The sequence below is a fragment of the Scomber japonicus genome, chromosome 21 (assembly GCF_027409825.1).
Source record: "Scomber japonicus isolate fScoJap1 chromosome 21, fScoJap1.pri, whole genome shotgun sequence".
Lineage (NCBI taxonomy): Eukaryota > Metazoa > Chordata > Actinopteri > Scombriformes > Scombridae > Scomber > Scomber japonicus.
In genome coordinates, this window is record NC_070598.1 from 11,125,960 (window position 1) to 11,150,105 (window position 24,146).

Genomic DNA, 24,146 nt, shown 5'->3' on the forward strand with positions numbered 1-24,146 from the left:
TTCAAAGTTGTGCAAAACTGCTGGGGCATTGAGTTTCAGACTCATGCAGGTGTTGTTTTTTTAATGAACTCTTGTAGTTTTGCACCAGCTTTGTTGGACTTTTGGTCTTTGATGCAAAAATGTGACAAATCTTAATCTCATCTAAATAGATTTTCTAATTTTGGAGGGAAGACAGTGCTGTTTCAGTGTTTTGCTCAAGGACACTTCAGCAGACACACAAACTCATATTTGACACCAACACTTACCACCTTAATTTTGCCAGACTCAACTCTCCAAACTGAATAATGTGTCATAATGAGACAGGTTAAGTAAGGGGTTAACAGTCTGCAGAACCACCTTCTTGTGTTTATGTGTTTCCCATACAGATCAGGCCAGGTAATTACAGTTAGCTATATTTCCGCTCCCCAGAGCCCCGGTCAAATTAGCATCTTAAGTGGAAAGCCGTGCTCACATTGCTGGAGTTTGTGTTTAAAGCCACACAAGCCTCCACCTCAACCCGTGTTTACATTCTTTCACGTCTGGAAAGACAATATAGAACAGTGAATGAAACTTGTTTCTCTGGTTGCCTACGTGTGTGTTCACCCTGTTTGTGTACATAAAGGAATGCATGCCTGAATACACACTATTGTGCCTGGACCCTGACAGTGTTGTAGATAAATATGTGTGAATATAAGCTGTCTATAAGGCTTCCTGTTTACTTGAGGAAATAAACGTTGTGTCATGTCATAGATCTCCAAAATGATGTAGCCCAAAAGTGAGGAGAATGCCCCCTTTTTTGTTAAGGTGAAAGCCAGGCCATGGTATGAGAAAGCTATTACAACCCCAACCTTGGTGATTATATAAGAAAGTAGGCACCAATCAGTGGGCTTTGTGCTGTACCTATACTTAAGCCTCTATGAGTGACACAGCAGGCTCCTGATGGGGAGCTGCCATTATTCTTAACAATCGTAATTTACATTAATCGCCCCATCTCAGCTCCACATGTCAGTCTGTCTTTCAGGAGCAAAGACAGGGGCCACATGATGTAACATAATTTATTCTGCTTTGCAAAATCACGCAACATCGTCCGTTCAGTTTGAAATGGCTATGTAATATTCAAGGCAAGTGACAGGCTGTTGGTTTGAAAGCTATGAAAAGCACCCACACTGTACATGCATGCCACGTGAGGTGCAGATGTAGTGAGAAGTGAAATGTTGTGCTGTATGTTACATGCACACAGCATTGAACTATAAAGTTTGAATATTACATATATTTTGGGAATGCAGGCACACAGACACATACAAACATAGACCTGAGCTGTCATTCTGATGACATACTGTTTGTAAGACAACAGTTGCATGAATGTTTTCAGGATGTCCTGGGTTTGGGTCAGATTTTCTGGAACAATGGCCTGACTCATTCATGCATGCGCTCAGTCTCTCTTTGTATTTTTCTTTCTTTCTTTCAAACTAACACACTGACAACATACATTTGAACAAGAGTCATCCTCTATTTTCTCTGCAAGCATGGTTGTTTCCATAGTCATTGTTTGTCTCCATCACGTTACACTTGCCATATAATATATCATTTCTGCATGTAATCTGATTGACAGTGTGAAATCTTAAGATGCATAGCATCTTTAACCTGCACAATGTGAGCATTTACAAGAAGCAAATTACTTGCTTGAACATACTGGACCCAGGTCTTATAATAACAATCCACTAACACTGGATATAGCTCTTCACAGACAACCCACCGTCATTGTAATAGACATTTCCTGATTTATTTTGACACTTTAAAGATCTATTTTCTAGACACATTCCTTCCCAAAAGGGTCTTTTCATGACTTTATTACTTGTCATATTTCCATGTCTAAGCTGATGTCGGTGTCTCAGTTCCACATTCATCATAGCTGTCAGAGCAAATGTGGTGTTCAGAAGGAGCTGTTGCTGAAAAAGCAGAATCATAGCCTGTACAGCTGAAGCAAGAAAAATCACTGGTGTGGAATGTACTGAAGGTGTGAGTGGGTTGAAGCAGGTTTTACAGTGCTAATCAGTGGTTGGCTTGTGGTTTTCACATCTGGATCCAAAAGCAGGAAGTGGTTAGCAGGGAAAGGAAGTGGTTTTTGATATGAGACATTTCAGCAATATCAAGCAGCTCACGTGATGATGATCTTGGAGTGTGTGTGCATGAGAAAGAGGGATGGAGACAGAGGGAGGAGTTCATCTGGACTAAACTGCCGACCTTTGGAGGGGACACCTCATTTGTCTGATGTGAACTGGTGTGGAGCTGTTTAACTTAATTACCCCTTTCCACAAGCAGACAGAAGGTCTCATTTGCAATTTGCTGCTTCCGCTTTTACTATCTGTCTATCTTTACCTCCTCAGCTGTCTATTGTAATATCTTTTCTGCAAGTTTGTTTCTCCTTATTAGGGTGTTTAAGGCTATATGTACTTTTAAAAGAAGAAATGACACAATATTCCTCCTACAAATGAATAGTTCAATTTATAAGCAATAAAACTCACCATCTCTCAATGCAATATACAGTACTTCATGGTTTGCCACAACAGCCTTATATGGTCTGGTATCGCCAGTAGCTTGTGGTGGCTACAACAAGCATCTACAGTATGTCTTACTCACCTATAGTTTGACCAACACTGGATTTTTTTTACACCTGATACCAATATAAATATGTAAAGTTTAGTTCATAGTTTTTTATTTGTTTTTGTAATTAAAGAAGAACAATGATCACCTATGTGCTGTTTAAAAAGTGCTCTTTGGGGGACAAGCTGTGTTATGAATGCACTATTTCTAAATTGCCTTAACAATATCTTTGGGATTTCTGTGCTTAAATTTCTTGCTACTTGCATCAGCCAACATATGATATATAGTAATTAACGGATACAGTCTCTACTCTGTCAACTTATCAGCCTAGCTGTAGCACTGACATTAATGTTTTCATCTTGTGAGACTTTTTTCATTCAAATATATTTTAGAGTGAAATTTTGACAACAAAAGGGCTTGGCAGTAGTTCACTAGTAATATTCTGTATATTGGCTTACCCTGGGATCATATTGTGCTGTCATGTTACCAAATTATGTTTCCATAAGTAATGGTTCCAATGAAATTTTAATTAAAAACTAACAGGTAACGTTTTTGTTTGTATGATTTATTCATGTAGAAAGACAGTAAACTCATATAATATGATACTCAAGTAAACTTCTATATAAGTTTGAATGCAGGCTCTTCTTCCTCTGCTCTGGTATTTTGGTAAATATTGGATTACGCAGCCAGACCACTCTGACATAATTACTACCTACAGGTGATGGAGGAAGCCAATATGATTCAAGATTCCCAAGGGTGACACAGTAGCATATGAGAAGAGAGAACAGCAGTGAGGGAAGGCTGTTTGGACCCACCACCGTTGAATACACTCATAAATCATTCAGTGTCCAGGTTAAATTTCCCAACACATGTCTGGTTTCAAGTGACACGTCAACTCCATGTGACCTCTCTGCGTAAAGGCGACTATTATCATGTACTAACAGTATAAGGGCACATTTTTATTCATGTATTTTTAATCCTTGGGTGCTGCAGGCTAAGCGTACTTTAATGGAATTGCAGTAGTTGAGTGATGGCTCAGCAGTTTTGCCTGCTGTGTCAGGAAGCTGTGAAGGTGCATCAAAAAATGTTCACACACAATGACTTGTCAAATATCACATGAATAGTGATGATTTGAAATGCTCTATTATAAAACTGAAAGTTGTATTACCTTGATAATGGCAGTTAATATGTCTTCAGAAAATATTAAATGGTGGAGGAGTGTACTCATTAAGCTCCAATAAGATTATAAAAGTGGGAAGTAACTGACAACTGTGTGTGAAGATACCTTCACATCTAGGTTCATTTTAGCCTCTTTCTACTCTCCTTTGGTCTGTTGTTGACACTGAGTTGTTTCCATGGCTCCTCTGTTTTGTTTGATGACCATTTCTTTTTCCGTCTCACCCTCCAACTGGCATTTCTTAGCCATTTGCTTTTCATTTTCTCCTTCTCTCCTCTTTTCTCCCATCAGTCTTTACAGGGTATGCTCTCTTCCCTTCACTCTGAGCTTGACATTCAGGGGTACTTGATGAAAATCCAATTGCCCCACAGAGTTAGTCGGCCTTTTATCTTATCTGCATCATGCAATTGTTTGTGTGTGTCACTGTGTGTGGTTACGCGTGCATCCTCACTAACATCTGCCGTGTGGCCATGTTCCCAACCCTCACACCCCCCCCGTTACTCAGCGTCTGCCCTGTTTGTGTCTGCCAAGCTCACTTGGCTGCCTAGTTAAACCAGTTTCAGCCGTGAAAGCTCCCACAAATGTCAACTGCACTTAGTGTAAAATGCTGAAATTCTTTATTTGTCTGTACGTGTACGACTGTAAGTGAACATCACTGTGTGCATCCATGTGTGTTAAAGATAACCTTGTAGACCTGGCCTTGTGTCTGCAGCTGCATTAGCTCTACGCCTTCTGCCAGGATAGAAGAGTATTTCATAAAGAACCCAGTGTTCACTGACCTCTCAGGTTTAGTCCTACCTCGTCCCTGTAGTGCAGATCACCTTACAGCACGGTACAATAGCTCAATGGGCTCTGCAGTCTCATCACATATCGTCTTATTGTAGCCCTGGTTCGAGGATGCCACGTCAAGCAGATCTAATTACAGAGTAGCAAACTGATCTGCAAGTTCTGATGACTCAATTCCTGATTCGTAATCAGTCGTTAAAAGAAGTTTCTTCTTCCACAGTACACACATTTATAGACTTCTGTTTGATCTCTTTCAGTGTGTCATCGGGCAGGTTTTGAACTATTTTAAAACTCTTAGTATCATTAATTAAATCAAGTTAGAATTCCCTTGAAATGATAATAAGCTTCCTTTTTCCTCATAACTTTCAGCACCGTGAACTTGTGAGTCATTACAGAGCAGTGTTAGATGTGTTAACATGTATCACTTACATGCACTTCTGTGCACATTTGCATGGCTGAAATCTTTTGGCTTATTTACTGTAGTTGTTATGCTGGAGCCAAGCTCAAAGTCAAAATTAAAGGTGCTTTATTCTAGTTTGTTAAAGAATGTGTGTGACTCATAACACACAGTGTTACAGTGTTATTTTTTAACTCAATCAAATGCATCCTCTGAAAGAGAATGTTTGACAGTCAGTGGAAATTTTGAAAACTTTGTTGTGTATTTTTTCAGGAATAAAAAACTCATGCATGCATGTATCATCTAGTATATAGTCCTCATGGTCTCACACTCACCGTGTTATATGTTTATATGTGCCTCCCCCTCCAGAGCAGAAGCCCCAAGCACGGCCCCAGCCCTCAGCCCAACATCGGCGACCAGGTTGACCACCTTTCCCTGGCCTCACTGGACTCATTGGACACCATGTCAGAGGCCGACGCACCCACAGGCTTCACCCGAGGCAGCCGGGTTCGTGCCAGCCTGCCTGTGGTGCGATCAACCAACCAGACAAAGGACCGCTCGCTAGGTATGTTGTGTATTAGACTTTTGTATCACTGATAATTCAGTCAGTCAGGAAAATAGATTCACTCCAACTTTGTTTTCAATCTGACGTCTCGAAGTTTTTCTTATCTAAATTAAATGTAAATGGCTTTTTAATTGTTATTGAGAACAAATGTATCAGTCGCCTGTTTCTCGCTGAAAATCTCCAAATTGGAAGTATTTAGCCACAGAGAAATTCTTGTATCTGAACTATTTAGAACTTATTGAGAATAAAGGCCAGAGCTTAGATTTTAAAATTGACACATTGAATAGGCTGAGGTAAAGTTGAATTGACATTAATCCTGTTTGATAAGCTACATTTTGCAGCTCTTTTAGCATAATATTGGCTCTCTGAAATAACTTTTAACCACAGTGTGATCCCACTGTTTCACCTTGACAGCCCAAGTCTTTCCCTCTCGCTCCATCTATCCCTCCCCCTCACAGCTCAGTTTTAATTAGAATTCATTTCCTCTGTAGTGAAAGATTAGAGAATCCATCCACTATATGCCATCGTGTTATTGACAGGATTAGAAATGGGTCGCCTTATCAACACACATGGTGCTTCATTTGCATGCATATGCAGAAACACTGCAAATTATGCAGAATTAGGTTCCTGCATTAAGGTGAGAGTGCTGGAAAAAGTTTGAGAAGTCTAGAGCCTGTCATTTTTTATTTTTTTGTCTTTTTTTGGAAGATTGTCTTCAAAGGTAGCTCACCACTCAGAAAGGCATCTGATGTTGGATAATAGCAAAGCATCTGAGTGGCACGCCTATTGACCAAAGTGAAAATGAATGAAACTACAGGGTATCGTTTTCCACACTTTTCTGTGCCTGTAGTGTCTCTTACTTTGCTGAAGAAGCAGAAATGCAAAACCCACACAAAAACACTTTCACCAAATATGCTTTACCACACTTGTACGCACAGACACACACACACACACACACATGCATGCTCCATCTCTCTCTTTCTCTCTCTCAGAAAAACATCAGGACAAAGCGTTAGGACAGTGGGGGGTTATGGTGTGATGAAGGGGGAGGAGAAAAAAGGGGCACCACTTTACAACTGTGTCCCTCCCACAGTCTCACACACACACACACACACACACACACACACAAAAACACACACAGACACATGCTTCGCTTGGTCCCAGCGGACATTTGGGGCACCCCAGTTCCTTGTGCTAGTACTGTAGGAGTTGTAGCGTGGTCTCTTCCAGATCATCACAAAACTCAGCAGAAAAGAGGAAATCCTTAAAACCCCTAATGTGAGTATCAGATTCATTCTAGAGCGTTGCATCTGCTGTGTGGTGCATTTAAAAAATATTTTTACCATAGTTGTAATATAGTAATGTAATATCCTGCAGCTTTTTGTGTTGTTTTTCTAAGTTAATGATATATTTTAAGAGATGCAGGAGAATATTCTTAGCTTAACCGCTTAGTTTAAACCTTTGTGTCTCACTGGGGAGATGGAAAACTTTTCAAGCTCAGACACTCTGCTTTGCTGTGCCCATTTGGTCAGGAAACCCACTGGCCATTTGCTTCCAATCCTTAGTGAAACCAGGCACTCAGGAATGTAACATGGCTCTTTGTTAGGACCGAGCTATTGAACTTTGTTGTCGCTAATAAAACCGATGTTAAAGAATTCAAATTTTCCTTATGCATGCTCAATCAATGGCACTTTGTCATCACATTCATTTGCTTTTGTTGCTAACATCTGGGTGGAAACTGGCCATGTGTTAACAGAAGAGCTCTCCAGGGTAAAATGAAGTTATTCTGCAAATGGGCACTTTGTTAAGTTATTACTACCCAGAAATCCAGACAGACCAGAAAGTGCAATGGATAGACTCAGCAGTTTTATTTCCTGGATTTGCCCTCTCTCTGTCTCACTCTGTCTCGTGGAGCATGTAGGATCTTGTATAATATTTCGCCAACATCTGGTAGCTTTTACTGGCTTGGTCCTTTTATGAGGTTACACCAAGTAAAACCATAGCTCCTTTCCTTAAATCCAGCTATTCTCAGTGTATTTTATAGATATAAAAGTATGTATCAGAAATGTATCAGAAGTCTTTGGTCTCAGCAGTTTATAAAATGTAACTTTCAGGACAGTTCTCATGAAATATAACATAATTAAAAGATAAACTGACTATTTTTGCTACAGGTGATCCCCTATTAAAATAAAAAAGCCATGCTCTTTGAAGCAAAGAATAAGAGAATAGAAATAGAAGTGTGCTTTTTTCTTTTCCATGGCATTGTTTATACAAGTGCAGTGTGGGCGTGTCCATAACTTTTGTGGAGAGACATCTGTTTTTCTAAAGCACAGTACAGAGGCCACACCCAGGGTTCAGAGGTTCAGCCTCTGGTCGTTTTGATGGACAGTTTGTACTGTTGCACCCTGAGCTCACAACAACTCATTTTCTAAATAACTAAGTAATGGGAAAGGGTTTGAGCGGAAGATTTGCTGTGATTGTCCATATTTTGCAAACATGTTTCTGTAAATCTACAGTACTAGAGTACCAATGTTTTCATCAGTTCAAACCTTTGTGCCATAATTTATTGTAAGCATTCATTTTGAAGTCCCATTCAAAAGTCAAAACAACTATTTTCTAACCCACAGATGGTGACTCCACAGGACAAGAAAAACTAGCTATCAAAACAAAAACTCACAAGTATTTTAATAGGACAGGAAAAGGCACAGGAAAAGGTATTGCTTTGTTGGCCATGTGGTGGAGGTTGTTTGAAGTTCACCCAAATGGTGTTAAACATGTAATTTAGTCTGACCTGTGCTGTTGTGGCACTTTTTTTTGTCAGACTAATCCCAAAAAGATCTGCAGACAAAAAGCTCTTTACAAACTTTTTTATAGCCAACTTTTACTGAACAAATTCTTAGCAGTCAGTCACTTAGAGAAAAATACATGCCTTCCAGTAATTTGTAATTGGAAGGTTTTTACTGCGTAGCTGCAGGAAGTGTTGTGTTTGCATTCACAGATTAACACTTCAAGAAGGGATAAACTTCTTTAGCATCGGAAATAGCGTGATTACAATGTGAATAGTGAGAAGGCGTGAAACAAAACAGTGTATCACTAAAACAAGATCATACACACTGTCCTATTCTGAGGAAAGATTTCCATAAATTGAAGTTATTTCAGTCCTGGCTAATCACCCTGTTCTCCTGCTCTCTGTCTACAGGTGTGCTGTACCTGCAGTACAGGGATGAGACCAAGCAGATCCACATGCCTAATGAGATAACCAGCATCGACACAGTCAGAGCTCTATTTGTTAGAGCCTTCTCACCGCAGCTCACCATGACAATGTTTGAGTCCCCTAGCGTCGCCGTCTATGTCAAAGATGACATGAGGAATATGTACTACGAGCTTTCTGATGTCAGGTAAAGATGAATGTTTCTATGCGTGCATATTTTCTCAGTCTTTGACAAAATATCCAAGGTTTATGATGCCCCACAGTTTTACACTCCCTCTCAAGGGCCTTTCCTTTTCCCCTCCCTGCGCTCTTCCTGTTTAAACTCCCCATGTACAGGAAGTGTCACTGGCCAGGAAAGGTTTTCGTTTCCTATTCCCCTCATGTGAAAATTTAATAGAAAGAAAATCATTTGGAGATGGGAGCCCTAAGGCAGAAAATGTCTCTGATATACTTAAACAAATTGAAGAGCACTTTTGAGAGATTTGGATAACTTTCCTGCCTGCTGCCCTCTCTCCTCTATTTCTTTTTTATTCATCTATTAGAGCAGATATCTGCCATGTATTTATTATGTATTTCTATTTTTTGTATTGCTTCATGTGTATTATGGCTTTTATGGTTGTTTTTATTTACATTCAATGGCTGCAGTACAGGTGGTTAGCCCAAATTTCCCACCTGGTGGGAGAATAAAGTTTACCTTGATGTTGATCTTGTACCTTGTACCTTCCTGGTTTGTTATTTATCAGGATGTCTTATCAATAATACAGCAGATTGTGTGTGCCAAGATAGTATAAAGCCATTAGTTCTCATTGTTTTTCAGAAAAAAACATTACACAGACAGAGGCACCTTTTCCCCATAGTCTCCCGCTCAAGTGTGATGTGTACTTTGTGACTAAGTCTCTATCAGGGCTGTAAAAAACGTTGTCTCGTGATTCCTTAGGGGTGGTACAGGTGTCCAAGGTGCAACACCATAGTGGGAGGGTGAGACCTGTTAAACAAACATCAGATCTTTTTATAGTCGAGCCACGTCTCAACACAGCGTTAGTCGGTGACTTTTGAGATTTAGAGTAATGTCACATAACAGACCGCTGTCAGAGCCTCGATCAGGATATTTGCCCTTGGCAGCGCTACTAAAAAGAAGCAGGCTAGTGCAGGATCGCCCGCGGTCTGATGGTGATATCTGGGCTGCCTTCTTACCTCTGGACACTTCCTCCCCCTACAGGAACATCACAGACCACTCCTGCCTGAAGGTTTACCACAAAGACCCAGCACAGGCTTTCAGCCATGGGCCCAGACCTACCAACGGTGATGCCAGGGTGAGTAGTGACAGTCCTTAACACAGTAGTGAAAATGATTGTCTCGTTAACAGTGGCAGTTGCAGGGAATTAGCCAGACTTGTCACAGATAGAATAGTGAGCTCTGCCTCCAATTCTTCTCACTCTCACATCCTGTTTGCAGTTAAGGAAAGGAATGTCCCCCTGCCTCTTCTTAATCTGTTTAGGGGGGTTTCATATTGTTCTCCTGGGGGCCTGCAATTGGGATTGGGACTCGCCTGTGCACTCTGGTGCAGCTTGCTTAAGGGACAATTCAACTCAATTCTCAGGACTATTTTCCTTGTTCAGTCTTCCTCAGTATTCTCTTTCTCTTATTCTGATTCCAGCATGTTTGTTTCCTGCTGATGTAACAAAAGTAAAGCCCCAAAGAGCCCTTTCCTTGAATGTTCCTCCTCAAATCCTCCTCTCTAATCCAGCTGACCCTTTATCTAACCCGCAGCTCCTCTCTGCCCATTGCTGATATTCAGGCGGCATTGCGGCGCTATTGTGATACTGCAAAAATTACATTATCCTTAATCCCTTTGCCACATAATGTATGTGTCACATAACTGTAAAGTGAAATTGATAAAGGAATGAAGAGGCAAACATGATGGTTTAAGAGGTCTTGCTTTAGATGGCATCATGACTTTGCGATGCTTCAGAAATTCCTTTCATTATCTGCTGCTGTCAGGCAAGTTGCTTCAGCTAGCTGTTTGTGATGGGGTCCTTCAAGGGGAAGTGAACAAAAGACAGTTTGGGGAAGAAAATGGCAAAAAAAAGGACACAAATGAAAAAGTGAATTTAATCGTGCAAAGCGATGTGTAAGAGCAAGAAAGGTTGCAAACTGGCAACAGGAGGAGAACATGAATCGTGACTTGCTGTATCGGCAGGTTTGCAAAGTAAAACTGGATGAAGTGAAATGCATGAGGCAAAGAGAAGCAAGGCAGCGTTACAAGGGAACTTGTGCAAACACTGTGAGACCTAAGCTTGACGTAGAAATACACCGAAGAAGATTGTGGTCATGAATAGTTCTGTCACTGTTTAACTGAGCAGCAATTGACAAAAATACAAAAATTTGGTGCGGTTGTGGGGTGTGAAGGTTAAATTGGTGAGTTAGACTGGACAGGACCTCTGAATGAAATTTGTTAGATGACATTTGTTACAGTTATTCAAAAATGGCTGCTCTTATGGCAAACTTGTGGCAAGCTGCCCTATTTACAACAAATATTGACAAGTTTTCAACAGTCAGACACTCAAACATACAGAGTCAGTCACAGCCACTCTAGACTCCTTTTGAAAGCAGTGGTTCTATTCTTGGCAGATTCAGAGTGTAGATTGTTTGTTTGTTTGCCTTATAAGGAAAGCTCAAGAGAAACCTCTTTTAATAAAAACAGAAACCCTGGCTCTCAAAGCATAAGGGCAAATACTATTCCCTAATGAGCTATACACCTGTTCAAACACTTTCAAGGGGGGCTTCTTCACATCTGTTTGGGCTATTGAGTGCCCTCTTGTCTTGCAGGAATGCTGGGTCTCGGATCAGATTTAAAGTATCATCCACAGTTACCTCTGTTATTGATTGAAGCTTTCTGGCCAGTGAAACCCAAATAGAGCTGTCTCTGCTTATGGAAACAGCAATCTTATCTGTCAGTGATTGAAGTTAGACAGATGTACACACTAACTGATAAGTAACTTGATAAGCAACATATGCACCTGACATTTAGACTATGATGGTATTTTCTTGCATCTTTGAAGCTTTTCTGCTGTGATGAAAAATCTGAAAATGTATTGAAATATATGTATTTACTATAATGTGATGAATTGCTTTGTATTTGCTGAAGAGTCAATAGTGGCTGTCATAAGTGATGTTATGTACACATAGCTTGAGGAGATGTTTTGTAAACAGAGGTTCAGTTATTGGCCAATCTTTTCTCCTTTGAGCAAGTCACCTATTTTTTGTATTTACTCCCTTTTTTTATTTACAATTATCATAATTGGCAGCACATTCTTGTCACTTTTTCATCAACATCACCCTCATGTGTATAGCAGTATATTACATCCAGACATGCAGCTGAAAGTGGTGACACACTTCTGCATGAACAGTGCAGTGCAGCTCCTCTTTATCTGTTTAGCTTGGCTGCCTCTGAAGCTTTGCAGTTTGTGAATCAGTTTAGGAAACCTCTCCATTTTTGACATGGCAACTCTGTGCGCTCCTACCAGACATGCTGCCCTCATTATTGGAAGCTTAAGAGCACGTTGGAAACAGAGAGCGAGGTCTTTAAAAAAGTCCATGGATTAAACTCAAACCAAATGTTCCCAACATGGCCTCTCATTTGTCTGACACGGTTGCTCATGTGTTTATTTTTCAAGCTTTTACTCCTCTGTTTGGTCTCAAAGCAGTGATTTATGCATGTTACACAGAAAAATACAGCCTGTCTTTATAAAGTCTGTGTATTTTTAAGGATATTTAAAGAATGAATGGTCATCCAAAGGTGTAACATCTGTTTGGGATTGACAAGTGATGTTTTTGTTGGTGCAAACTGTTCTTGTACTGCAGTCAGATATGTTATTTACTGCTCCAAATAAATTCCTGCACAAGAGGGCAACTTTTCTTGTTATATGTGTAGGCATCTTGGATAGTGAAAATCATTAGGATTCGATGATGGTTTGCAGTGGCTCCGTGCTTCTCAGATTTTCTATTATGTGTTTTACTGCTTGGTCAGACTTGTTGCTGCCACATTTATGGGCTGTGTGCTTTCTCTGCCAGCAAGTTTCTGGCTCTTTTCTTTTGTTATCACAGCCAAGACTGAGCCCTTTGTTACTGTACGCTTTGAGCAGTTGTTGTTTTCCTGCTCAAACACACGGCACACACACACACACACACACACACATACACACACACGGCACACAGCAGTACTGTAAATGTCACACCACTTTACTGTGCTGTTCACTGCATAAATATATAGCGTCACTGAGGCAAAATGAGAAAAAGATAAGAAAAAACTTTACCTGTTTCTTATGAGAAGTTAACCCTGCATAAGGTTTTGACTTGTCTTTCTAAGTAGGTGTAACCCATGACTCATACCTACAAGGAACAATAGCTTGTTTGTTTGGCAGGAATAGAGAATTAGGCAAGACGGAAGGTGGATTGCATTCTGCCCTGCATTTGACACTCCTCAGAATAGTGTTATCATATGTTGCATTTCACATATCCACTAATTATATTGCTTTTTACATATGTGATCCTTAAAAGGTCTTTGTTGAACCATGTAAAAACCTTGTCTATGAAAAACGAACTCAGGTTTGGAATGAATAAAGTCAATATATTGTAGTTTTGCTTGTGGGTTTGGTATGACTCCACAAGTTTGGACTCATACTAGTCTATGTTGTATTTGTAATTATGAGACAATGTAACTTTTTCTGAACAATGGCCACTTTGGACTTAAGTGATAATGGTAGAATAACAATAACACGATAGAGCATAACAATAGCACAGCTGGAGATCAAGGTTAGCAAACTGAATCTAATGTCAGTTACACAGCAATACAGTATCTGCTTTATCTGAAGTTAACGTTAACTAAGCTAACATTATCTAACATTAGCAACCATTAGCCAACATAAGCTCCAGGTCATTAGCCAGGTTGAAATAGCACAACCTCTGAGTGAATTCAGTGTTTGTATTTCTTCCTTAAAGGAGAAATATATAATACGGACAGCAAGCGTTTAATAGGGCTCCCATCCCCTGTCCCCTTCTCCCCAGACTCAAAGCTCATGCAGGTTTTTAGGTCTGGTTGAATCTATCACAGTTGCTCAAATGTGTTTGTTTACCTCCATGTCTGCAGCACACTGTGTTTGCGTACCAATGTTTCATATCTGGCACCCTGGGGCGTCAACCTGATCTCACAGAAATACATGAAATAACCACAACCTCTTAACATTGCATTTTGTGGTGGTGGCATGTAATGTGTTGAAATTACATGCCAGCATGGTCAGTGGGCGGAATCAGACAGACCAAAACACCAGAATGGAAATTTCAATGGAGAACATACTAGCTGTAGTATTATAGTCAGACAAGCCAGTGTTTCAATTTACCATGTTTACTTAATCTCTGATAAGATATCATGGTCACTTTATTGGTGAGTACAGTAAATATATTACATACTGGTCCTTTAAAAAGTGCCACAGTCTTGCTTTAAGTAAGCTATCAATATGAAAGCAGAGGAAGTAAAGCTCAAATAAAAATATGGAGAAATACAATACGATATTTGTTCACATTTGTTGTGAAACCTGTTACACAGCAGGTGACTCACCACATAAACCAGATTTCATATTTCTGCTAATGTGTACCTGTAAAACTTTCACCTCATGATTTGTAGTTTTATCTCCTACAGCCCAAGCACTCATATGTTTCCCTTAACCTGGAAAACCACTGTGGTTGAATGAGTTTAGGTTTACCTTATGTTAGACTTCAAGGTTCCTTTATGGGTGGTCAGACTAAACGACCACGACCCAGATTTGCTGATGGTTTAAATATATTATTGCTTGACAGATCTTGTTGCAAATTAACCAACTACCCTCTGGCCCTGGATGTGCACATGAATAATCTTTTTAGTTTATCTCCAAGAGAGCAATTGAACTCACAGAGATTTCATAAAAACTAGACTTTTCATCCAGTGAAAGAGCCTCATATTCTTGTATTGTAATATCGTTTTATGGACGCCTGTGGCTATAATATGGAGGACTTTGAATGAAATGCTGTGTACCAGTGCACAGTGGCCTTGCAAGTAACTATTTTTTTGCTTCTGGAAAATTTGCTGACAATGTATTTTCTTTGAAAAGCAACAGTGTAAGCTAAGTTAGATGGATGTTTGTGTTTCAAGGGCAACTTCATCTCAAAAACACAGGATATATACAAAATAAACTGCAGCTGAAGCAGAAAGAGGTATGCAGTCTGGATAACTGACTACTCTTGAGCTTAAATAGAAGGGGAGGGGCTCTGGGGGTGCTTTTTTGCATTATTCAAACTAATATCTAGTCAAAATAATAGTTTATAATAATGTGTTTGCTTTGCTTTTGTGCTTTTTCAGATGCACAGTGAGATGGTGCATGCTGGCCGTGATGGTCAGCACCCCCTGAGACAGCCCTCCATGGGTCCCCCAGCACACCATCCCATGCAAGGAACACTGCCCCCCTCTTCCCACTCCATGCCCCCATCACCCTCCAGAATTCCATTCGGCCCACGGCAGGGCTCTATGCCTGGCAGTGCCACCATTCCAAGGGACCGACTGTCTAACTCCAACCCTCCTGCCCGCTCCATCTCACCCTGTCCCAGCGCCATCCTGGAGAGACGGGATGTCAAACCAGATGAGGACATGGGTGGGAAAAGCCACAGTCTAGCCAGAGGAAATGAGGGGTTGTATGCAGACCCATACCTTCTCCAAGAGGGAAGAATAAGCATGGCAACTGCCCATGGACCACACCCAAACCCTGGGCTTGATGGTCCAGAGCATGGCATGGGGGGATTTCACCGTGCCTCTATCCGCTCCACAAGCTCTTACAGCGGACCCAGCCCTACAGACTCCATTGATCACCCTTCCCTGTACAGGCAGAAGTCCAGAAACAGCCAGTTGCCTACTTTGGGCTCCAAGACACCTCCCCCATCTCCTCATCGGATGGCTGAGGTACGGATGATTGATATCCATGGCGGGCCTCCCCATGGTGGACCTCCCCATGGTGGGCCTCCTCATGGTGGGTCTCCCCATGGTGGGCCTCCTCATGGTGGGCCTCCTCATGGTATTCCACCGCATGGTGTTCCACCTCACGGTGTTCCCATGGAGAGAAGCTCACCTGTCCGCCAGTCCTTCAGGAAGGAGGAAGTAACAGGGACCAAGCCCCGAAACAACATGGTATCACCTGTGGTTTCAGATATCCAGGGTCACCTTCAGGGGCCTATCCCACCTGCCAGTGACCATCAGACACGGTAAGCCTGAGAGGATCAGACATGCTATAAAATGGGCTGATGGGATTGTTATAATTAGAACTAAGACATCGCATGGGAGCATGAACTAACTCTGCATCCCAGTTTCACCCTAACCAACATGGCCTCTCACTGTCTTGAGCACCAAGATCTGCAGATTAAATACAGTAGACTAACGCACATGATTATGCATCACTTTGGTTTGTGTATATAACCATTTCTGGTATATCTGACGGTTGTTTTCACAGTCTCTCTTCAAATTCTGGAGCTGACAGTTGATTATTATGAAGTGTGTAGACCCAGACAAAGCTGCCACTGTTGAAACAGGATTGTATCTTAAAACCCCATTAGCCCACTGTATATTTTACTCTGTGACTATTGTTCTAACAACAATCCCTCTGCAGAGTCTATTCAGTTTGGATAATTCAGCAGACATTTTGGTACCTGGGTTAGCTTTGTCTACTCTGACTGAGAGCATATAAACATAAAAAGAGAGCAAGAGGGATGCTTGCCACTTAGCCAACTAAACATGGTCTGGACAAAACGGAGGTTACAGGGGGTATGTGCGTACCTAGGAGAACCAAAGAAAATATTGATCAGGTTAAGAAGTATTTGAAATGGCCCAGTCAGTCAAACAGATCAGGCTGGACCACCTGTGCAGCCCCCCCACCCCCATTAAGAAAGCACTGGGAATCTGGGAAAAGAGTGGAGGAATTTGAATGGGAAAGTACTGTACTTAACTTTCAAAACAAACATAGTCCTAACACTCACAGTTCCCTAGCTGTCAGAATGTATTCATGTTAAATAACCTGTATGACAGTGAGGTTAGGCATTGTTGTGCTCGCACAGACTAAATGTCTGTCTATTGTCTGTAGCAGGGCTGAAACCACAGTCCCCTCTCTGTCCTCAGCTGGCCCCATGTCCTTCCTCAAGATACATGATGACATCTGAAAACAAAAGTTGTTCTCTTTTCCAACCTCTAGGCTTCCCAAGCAATCTCAGAGTTAGGTTCACTTTTGGTGTTTGGCTTTGTTAACGCAGTATAATCTTTGAATTACAGTCCTTTCACTCTCCTATGAGTGACACTCTTTAGAAATAATATGACTTGAGCACTCTCAGTGTCAACCATAGAGATTATATTTTAGTCTTGAATGCACTGTTGTAATTCAAAAATTTGATTTGACCAGTCATTATTTACTCAGGACATGTAATCCACCCACCAAATAAGAATTATGGTCAGGTAATTAAAAACATTTAATTATTCTGTTACAACTCTCCCACGCTCATTCTGAGCTAATATTTACTCTATTGGCAGCTGTAATATCCAATAGGCCTCAGTGTTGAAAGTAGAATTTTCTGATGTTTCTGCAGAGAGCGAATGAAGGCTATGGAGCAACAGATTGCCAGCTTGACTGGTCTTGTTCAGCATGCACTTTTAAAGGGGCCAAACACTAGTGGCACCAAGGAGCCTCCAAGGTAAGCAATCATAGTATAGGACAGAGTGAGGCATCAGGGGAAATGGAGTTTGAATGAAAAGCCTGGCTATCCAGCCAGAGTGGGAAAGATAAAGTATCCCTTCTATAATGGCCATATCAAACATTCAGTTTAAATAGCATCTGGTGAAGAGGAAATAGGTTCGACTCTGAATCTGATATTAAAGTCATTTGCTCCCTAGATAAATGGCCACTGTGTATGGTTTATCTGGCTGCATTTCAACTCTTTGCATTCTGATCTTCCCTGTGGAGACGTTGTGTTAATGTTTGCTTGCCAGTTAGTATAAAGGCTCTGTGACTGCAATGAGTTTGTATGTATGTTTCTATGGTATGTTAAACACTAATGAAGCTTGTTAATGTCATTAACATCATTTAACCTCTCTGGTGTCAGTGTTTCCCATCATACTTTATTGTAATATGTGTGTCCTTACTAATACTAATTTATAATCCAAGAGCTCCGAAACACTGTTTTTCCATCATGAAAATCCAGCTCTGATTAATTTCTCTCTGGCTGCAGTGAGAGACCTCCGAAGACATCATCTCCAGCCCACAGTGCACATAGCTCAGGTTAGTATCACTGGCCTGTGCGATTCCATGACTTTTTTTCTTCTAAACAAGAGTTTTAGCGCCATAATGTCTTGTGCAGACAAGCCCACACATCAGTGTCAGTCAACAGTCTGCAATGAGCAGTGCTGGAGCGAGGGAAAACAAAGTGAGGTTTCTTTTCTTGTCATCGGTTCATATTTCCTTACAGTCCTTTCCCTCATACATTCAGTTTAATAGGAATTAAGAGACGAGAGCCAGTGGAGCTAACACAAGCCCCTCAAAGCACTACTTACCGGAAAACAAGACGCTATTACTGCTCAAGCCTGCTATGATGATTCAGCACTTTAATCGGCTCTGCAGCGGTCTGTGGGCAGATCTGGGTTTGATAAAATAGATCTGCAACCTCACCAGTGACAGAAAGAAAACTCAACACTGTTTATGTGTCCTGAGAGCTAATCTTCCATCTCATGAGACATTTCATATGTAGCTTTAAGAGGGATTTACACGTCATGTTGTGCTTGAGTGCATCCTCAAATCTTCAGAGCAGTTTCAGTATGGTCTTTGATCTCACCAGACTGCCTCTATGTCAGACAGGAGAATGCAGTGACACTTATTTGTGCAATTCCTCAAACACTTTTTCATTGTCACTGCAGAGCCTGAACTTCTTTTGATGGACATTGTTTCCCCAAGGCCTGAAACACAACCAACAGTGTACATTGTAACCTGTACTTCAGGTCTAGGCAGCTGTCAGGTAGCTTGTAAAAGGGGCAGGAGTGAATAGAGTTTTGGGATTATAGAGACAAAAGTTTGTTCTCTCACTGCCCCAACAGAGCATGGGTCTGTGCGTCAAGAGAGCTTAGAGTGCACACTGAACATTCCCTGACCTATTGTGTGGCTCATAGGCAGGGACTTTCTTTAATGTGAGGTCCATTGAAGAAGGTTAGCATTGGGTGGGAACCATATTATCTCACTTGCCTTTATTGGTATGCATATAGTTGTTGTTTGCCCACGTTTTGAGACATCTGTCTCTGAGATTTCTGCCTCCACCCCATACACTGGAGGTGAATAAAGTTTTATTTGTAGTGCTTATAGCATTAAAAAATGTAAATAAAAAAAAATAAAACCCTTAATATTCCTTAATATTTCTACAAAAACAATAGTCCCTAAGAAAATTGTTCACAGCTTGTTCTATTGATTATCTAGAATAAAGGATACATTGTTTTTAGAAAGAGATACTGCTGTTATTTCTTTTAAGTACAATTTGTTGCTGCTATAAATTCTCCTCCGTTGTAAAGGAAAAAATCTCTATAGACATATCTCTAAATCTGGACTACCAAACCCAAATGATTTGAATGCCTAAATACCACTAAAACTAAGTGAGAAAATGTTCTTCTATTTAAATATTAATGTTTTCAGTCCAGATTTGAGTCCATTTAATGACTAATATTAAATTAAGTCCGTCAGATGATGACAATCTATGTGTAGATGCATGTAGATGCACACTGAAAATAACTAAAGATCATCAAACTCGTGCTGCAGTTTCTGAGAGTGGATTGAATTAGATTATTATTTTCGTTGGCTATTTAGGGGCTCTTGGCCAAAACCGCAAATATTAACTTGCCCTGTTTCCATGGTTTCAACCTCTTCTCCCTCTCTAGCGGTGACTGAAATGCCGAAATCAGCTGACAGAGATTTCAGAGGTGCAGGCAATATGAATGTGCTTCTTGTGCAGGAAAAAGACGCCACAGAGAGTTCAGGCAATCATTATTAAACATAAGAAACATTAAGTCAGACCACTGTGTTGCCAGGGAATATGTGTTTCCTGACATGTGCAGTCTAACCAATAATTTTTAGAGTCAGACAGGATGGCAGAGTCTCAACTATTGCTACGCTCCTCAGAGGGGAGAAGTATCCTTTTGCTTTAATGTGCTTCTGCATTCATTTTAGGTGTATTTTCTATTGTAGTATAAGGGCAAGGGTATTATTTAGGTACTTTCTTCAGGAAATTAACCTAAACTTGATTTTTTTTTCTTGGTCCAGGTGGTTCACCAGTCTTGGCTGCAAAGAATACTGTAGCCCCATCAGACAAGAGCTCAGTTCCTCTCAAAGTCAACCTTCTACAGTTCAGGAAGAATGTTTCTGACCTCAGGATGCAACTGCATCAGATGAGACAGCTGCAGGTAAGACAGTCTCTTTTTAATTCATTTGTGGTTGTGTCCATTCAGATGCCTACTGTCTGATATGTAAGCACAATACATACACACATACTTTTCCTGCTCCTCTAATATTTAATTCCACTATGTGCATCCATTCAGCTCCAGAACCAGGAGGCATTGCGAGTTCAGCTGAAGCGGGCAGAACAGGAAATCAGTGTTAAACTTGCAGAGGCAATGCGTCGTCTGGAGGACCCTGTCCAGAAGCAAAGGGCTTTGGTGGAAGAAGACAGGCACAAGTACTTGGGTCTGGAGGAGCGTGTCCTCACACAACTTGGGTAAGACTGCTCAAGATGCACTGATTTACTTCCATACCAGCTCCTGTTTTGTCTCTAGTCTAAATGGATAGTTTGAGTTGTTTGCATTCATGACAGTCTGTTTATTGTTAGTAGTTTACTTGGGTTATTACTGCTCTCATGAGATATATTGTACAAATATCAAGGCTATTTAGTGCACACCCATATGGCTCTTGTCAAGATGCTTCTACTCAAGAAATCCCCAAAATACATTTTTATCAGCTCACCTGAGCTATTCACTCTCAAAGTCTTTGACAAGCCAACGCCCTCCAAATTACAGCCCACAGGTTTATACAGGCAAGCTATGCCTGCGTCTTAGAGACAGCCAAGAACAATGGACCCAACTATGGAGTAATTATTCACTACCCTGCTCTTATTTTAATTTACTTGCCTCCTCTTGCCAACAGGGACTAGTAATTGAATCCTTTTTATTTGGATGTTTACAGGCAAGGTCAAACAACATTGTCTTGCTAGACAGTGGTGAACATATTCTCCAATAAACACAATGATAGCAGCTCATGGAGTCTGAGAAATGAACATGCGGAAATCAGTGGATTAAGTTCTCTTTCACCCTTGGTATCCAGCCAGTTGTGAGTCAGCAAAAACAAGACTGCTGGCACTTAAATAAGGCTTGGTAATAAGGTCTCCTTGGCATTAAGACCAGTGTGTGACCATGGTGTGAAAACCACTGACCTCTCAGGCAGAGAACCAAATCTATCATGACCTAAATTAGCACTTCTATAACAAAATGTTTTGAAAATGGTACAATGGGGAATAGTTTGATCGTGATACCTGAAAGGGAATGCTGGCAATAGCAAGGAAACTAATTATTCTCAGGAGTTTTAAATAGGATGGTTTGTTATTGTCAGTGCACATTATTGATGTTGATGACAAAGGTTCCTCTGAGCTAAAATATAGAGCCTATAGGCTTTCACAAACTTCACAAACTTTGAAGTCATTTTCTCATCTTGAGTCACATGTTTAGGATCCCATACTGTAAGTTTAATTTGATAATATACAGTAATCTACAGTGTTGCTCTTGGAGAATATAAAAGCACACAATGCTGTCTCTACTATCGTTAGGATTTCATTAGGCTATCTTTAAAAGCTGCCTGTTATATTCTGAGACACACAGATACACATTATGGAGATTTAGTGTGTCTGTTTTTTTGTCTGTGGGAGACTTCATAAAAAAGGAAAATCTGTTTTCTTTCACATCAGCTAGAATTTCCCATCATCATTCCTATTACCAATAGGCCATGGCGTAACAGGGCATTTAACACACTGCCTCCTTATTGCCTTTCTCCACTCCCTTCAGGGGACCTCTACAAAAGAGGGTTTCTCAAGGGTACCTGGCCACAATGAAACACCATTTTAGTCATTCTCATGCAATCCAACACTGCACACAATGTTATCTTCCTGCACATTTCCCCTCGGAAAAGCCATTTTTTTCAAGCGCTGGGATGGCTGTGAAGCAGCTTGGTATGTTTTTAATGTGAGGAAGTGCTGTCTCACAAATAATCCTTAGATCGATGTGTAAACATTTGTGGTTTTGGAATGAGATCCAATTCAATCTAATCTAAGCAATCTGATTTGGACAAGAAAGTGCACTGCTAAGGGGAAAGTCTATTAATCAGTACTAATCTTCGTACTTATTCTATTCAAATTTTCTCCCTTTCTTATAGATCATGTTCAAAAAACTTCCCTCAGTCAGTCTTACTTTGTGAGCTATATGATACATGATTGTGTCCTGCCCCCTGGTGTTTGTAAAGAGTAAATATTCATAGTTGTGAAACTCTTTTTGTCCATCTGATTTCCTTCAATCAAATTGAGCCTAATTAGATGTCAGTCTGTAATTAGATGTCAGACTGTCAGTATAACAGGAAAACATAACTACAATGAGATATTTGATCATGGGCTTTTTACGGAAATATTGATTTGTTTAAAAGAGGAGAGAACAGTTGAACAGGTATTGTTGTGTCATGTTTCCATTCATTTCTGTCCTTGAAAATATGTACTTTTGCCAACATTCTTTAAAGTCACAAATTGATTATTTTCTTACAACCATAAATTCTATGTCCTTCTTTGTCCAACGTGTTTCGGTTTCTGCAGTGAGCTGGAGCAGTATGTAGGCGCTCTGCAGAAGGACTCTGCAGCGTCACACAGAGTGGTGACCCTGAAGGACGTGGAAGAGGGAGCAGTGACTCTGAGGAAGGTGGGCGAATCTCTGGCAGGACTCAAAGGTAACAGCGAATATATTTACTATTGGGAACATAACCAGTTTTTAGTCATGTTTAGTGGTTTGTTTTATTATTGACGTACAAGACGGAATATTGACGTACAAGAATATCATACTTTAGTTTGTATGATATTAGCCTGACACTTGTTCAACATTGGATATCAGCCAATAGGGCTAAAACTCAATAAATGGTAATGTTTAATTGTGTCCCAGCCATATCAGCCAATATTGTGGTTTACTGCAGATGTGGTGGTTATCTCTCCCATAATGGACTTTCAGATACTAAACTTGTGTATTAAAAAAAAGAAACTCTATTTCCCTCTCAAAAGTTATTTAATTATTTAATTGTTCAATAAATGTATTTCTAAATCATTTTAAATGTCTTAGTGAATAGCTGGTGTGGATTAGCCTTAAAGAGCTGTTAAACCTAAAAGTGGTATTAATAAAGTTTAATTGAAAGTTGTAGTGTCATAATAGTCTAAATGCAAACAATGTAGGAAATAATTGTATACTTGTAAAGGATGAAATATTATTTTGCACGAGATATCAACTATCAGCAGTTTTAAAACAAACATTCTGGAAACTTTACAAAAACTTAATTGGTCAAAAAAAAAAAAAAAAAAAAAGTAAAACAATTAACTGTTTTAAAAATGCATGCATGTTTCTTAATGTGTGTTTCTGCAGGAGAGTTCCCAGCCCTGCAAACCAGGATGAGGGCTGTGCTCAGGGTGGAAGTGGAAGCCGTCAAGTTTTTGAAGGAGGAGCCCCATAAACTGGACAGCATGCTGAAAAGGGTCAAGGGCCTGACTGATACATTGAGCAGTCTGAGAAGGTAGGGGAAAGATAAAAGAAAGAAAAAAATGTCAGAGGAGATAAAGTAGGGATCGGGGGAGGAGGGGCTGGAGCATAGGAGGAATAGGGAGGGTGAGAGACAGGGAATGGAAGATGAAAACAAAAAGCGCTCTACAGAGCTACTCACAGGGTTCTGTGATGTGGGAGATTGTACTGTTTGATTACTCTGGCAAGCTGGCCTTCATCTCATCAAAGAGGTCATTCTGTATGGACAGAGGAGTGCGGCATCAAATTTGATTTACTTTCATCGCCTTTACTGAAGCGATAAGTGAATTAATTTTGTGGACACTGCAGCACTTCATTCACATTTTAATATGTCACAGATACCAAACTTACTCTCGACTCTCTCTCAATTTCTCACCATGACTTTCTTGTCTTTTACTTCAAGTATGCCCTGTTACCAAACCAAAAGATATTGCATCATAAGTTTTGGGTGTGTTTTCATCCCTCATGGCAGAATTAATCATCTAGATTTATCAACTTTATTATAGGGTTTGATGTATT

At 40.4% G+C, this 24,146-nt stretch overlaps 1 protein-coding gene across 1 annotated transcript in view; it reads left to right on the plus strand.

Annotated features, from left to right (window-relative positions):
- The window catches only part of si:ch211-285f17.1 (sickle tail protein homolog), a 108,908-nt gene that overhangs the window by 75,762 nt on the left and 9,000 nt on the right, over nt 1-24,146 (plus strand). Inside the window, exons 3-11 of the mRNA XM_053342424.1 lie at nt 5,313-5,508; nt 8,708-8,906; nt 9,939-10,032; nt 15,114-16,006; nt 18,014-18,063; nt 20,083-20,222; nt 20,358-20,533; nt 22,664-22,794; nt 23,475-23,622. Coding sequence (XP_053198399.1) covers nt 5,313-5,508; nt 8,708-8,906; nt 9,939-10,032; nt 15,114-16,006; nt 18,014-18,063; nt 20,083-20,222; nt 20,358-20,533; nt 22,664-22,794; nt 23,475-23,622 — 2,027 coding nt within the window. The remainder of the gene's footprint in view (nt 1-5,312; nt 5,509-8,707; nt 8,907-9,938; nt 10,033-15,113; nt 16,007-18,013; nt 18,064-20,082; nt 20,223-20,357; nt 20,534-22,663; nt 22,795-23,474; nt 23,623-24,146) is intronic.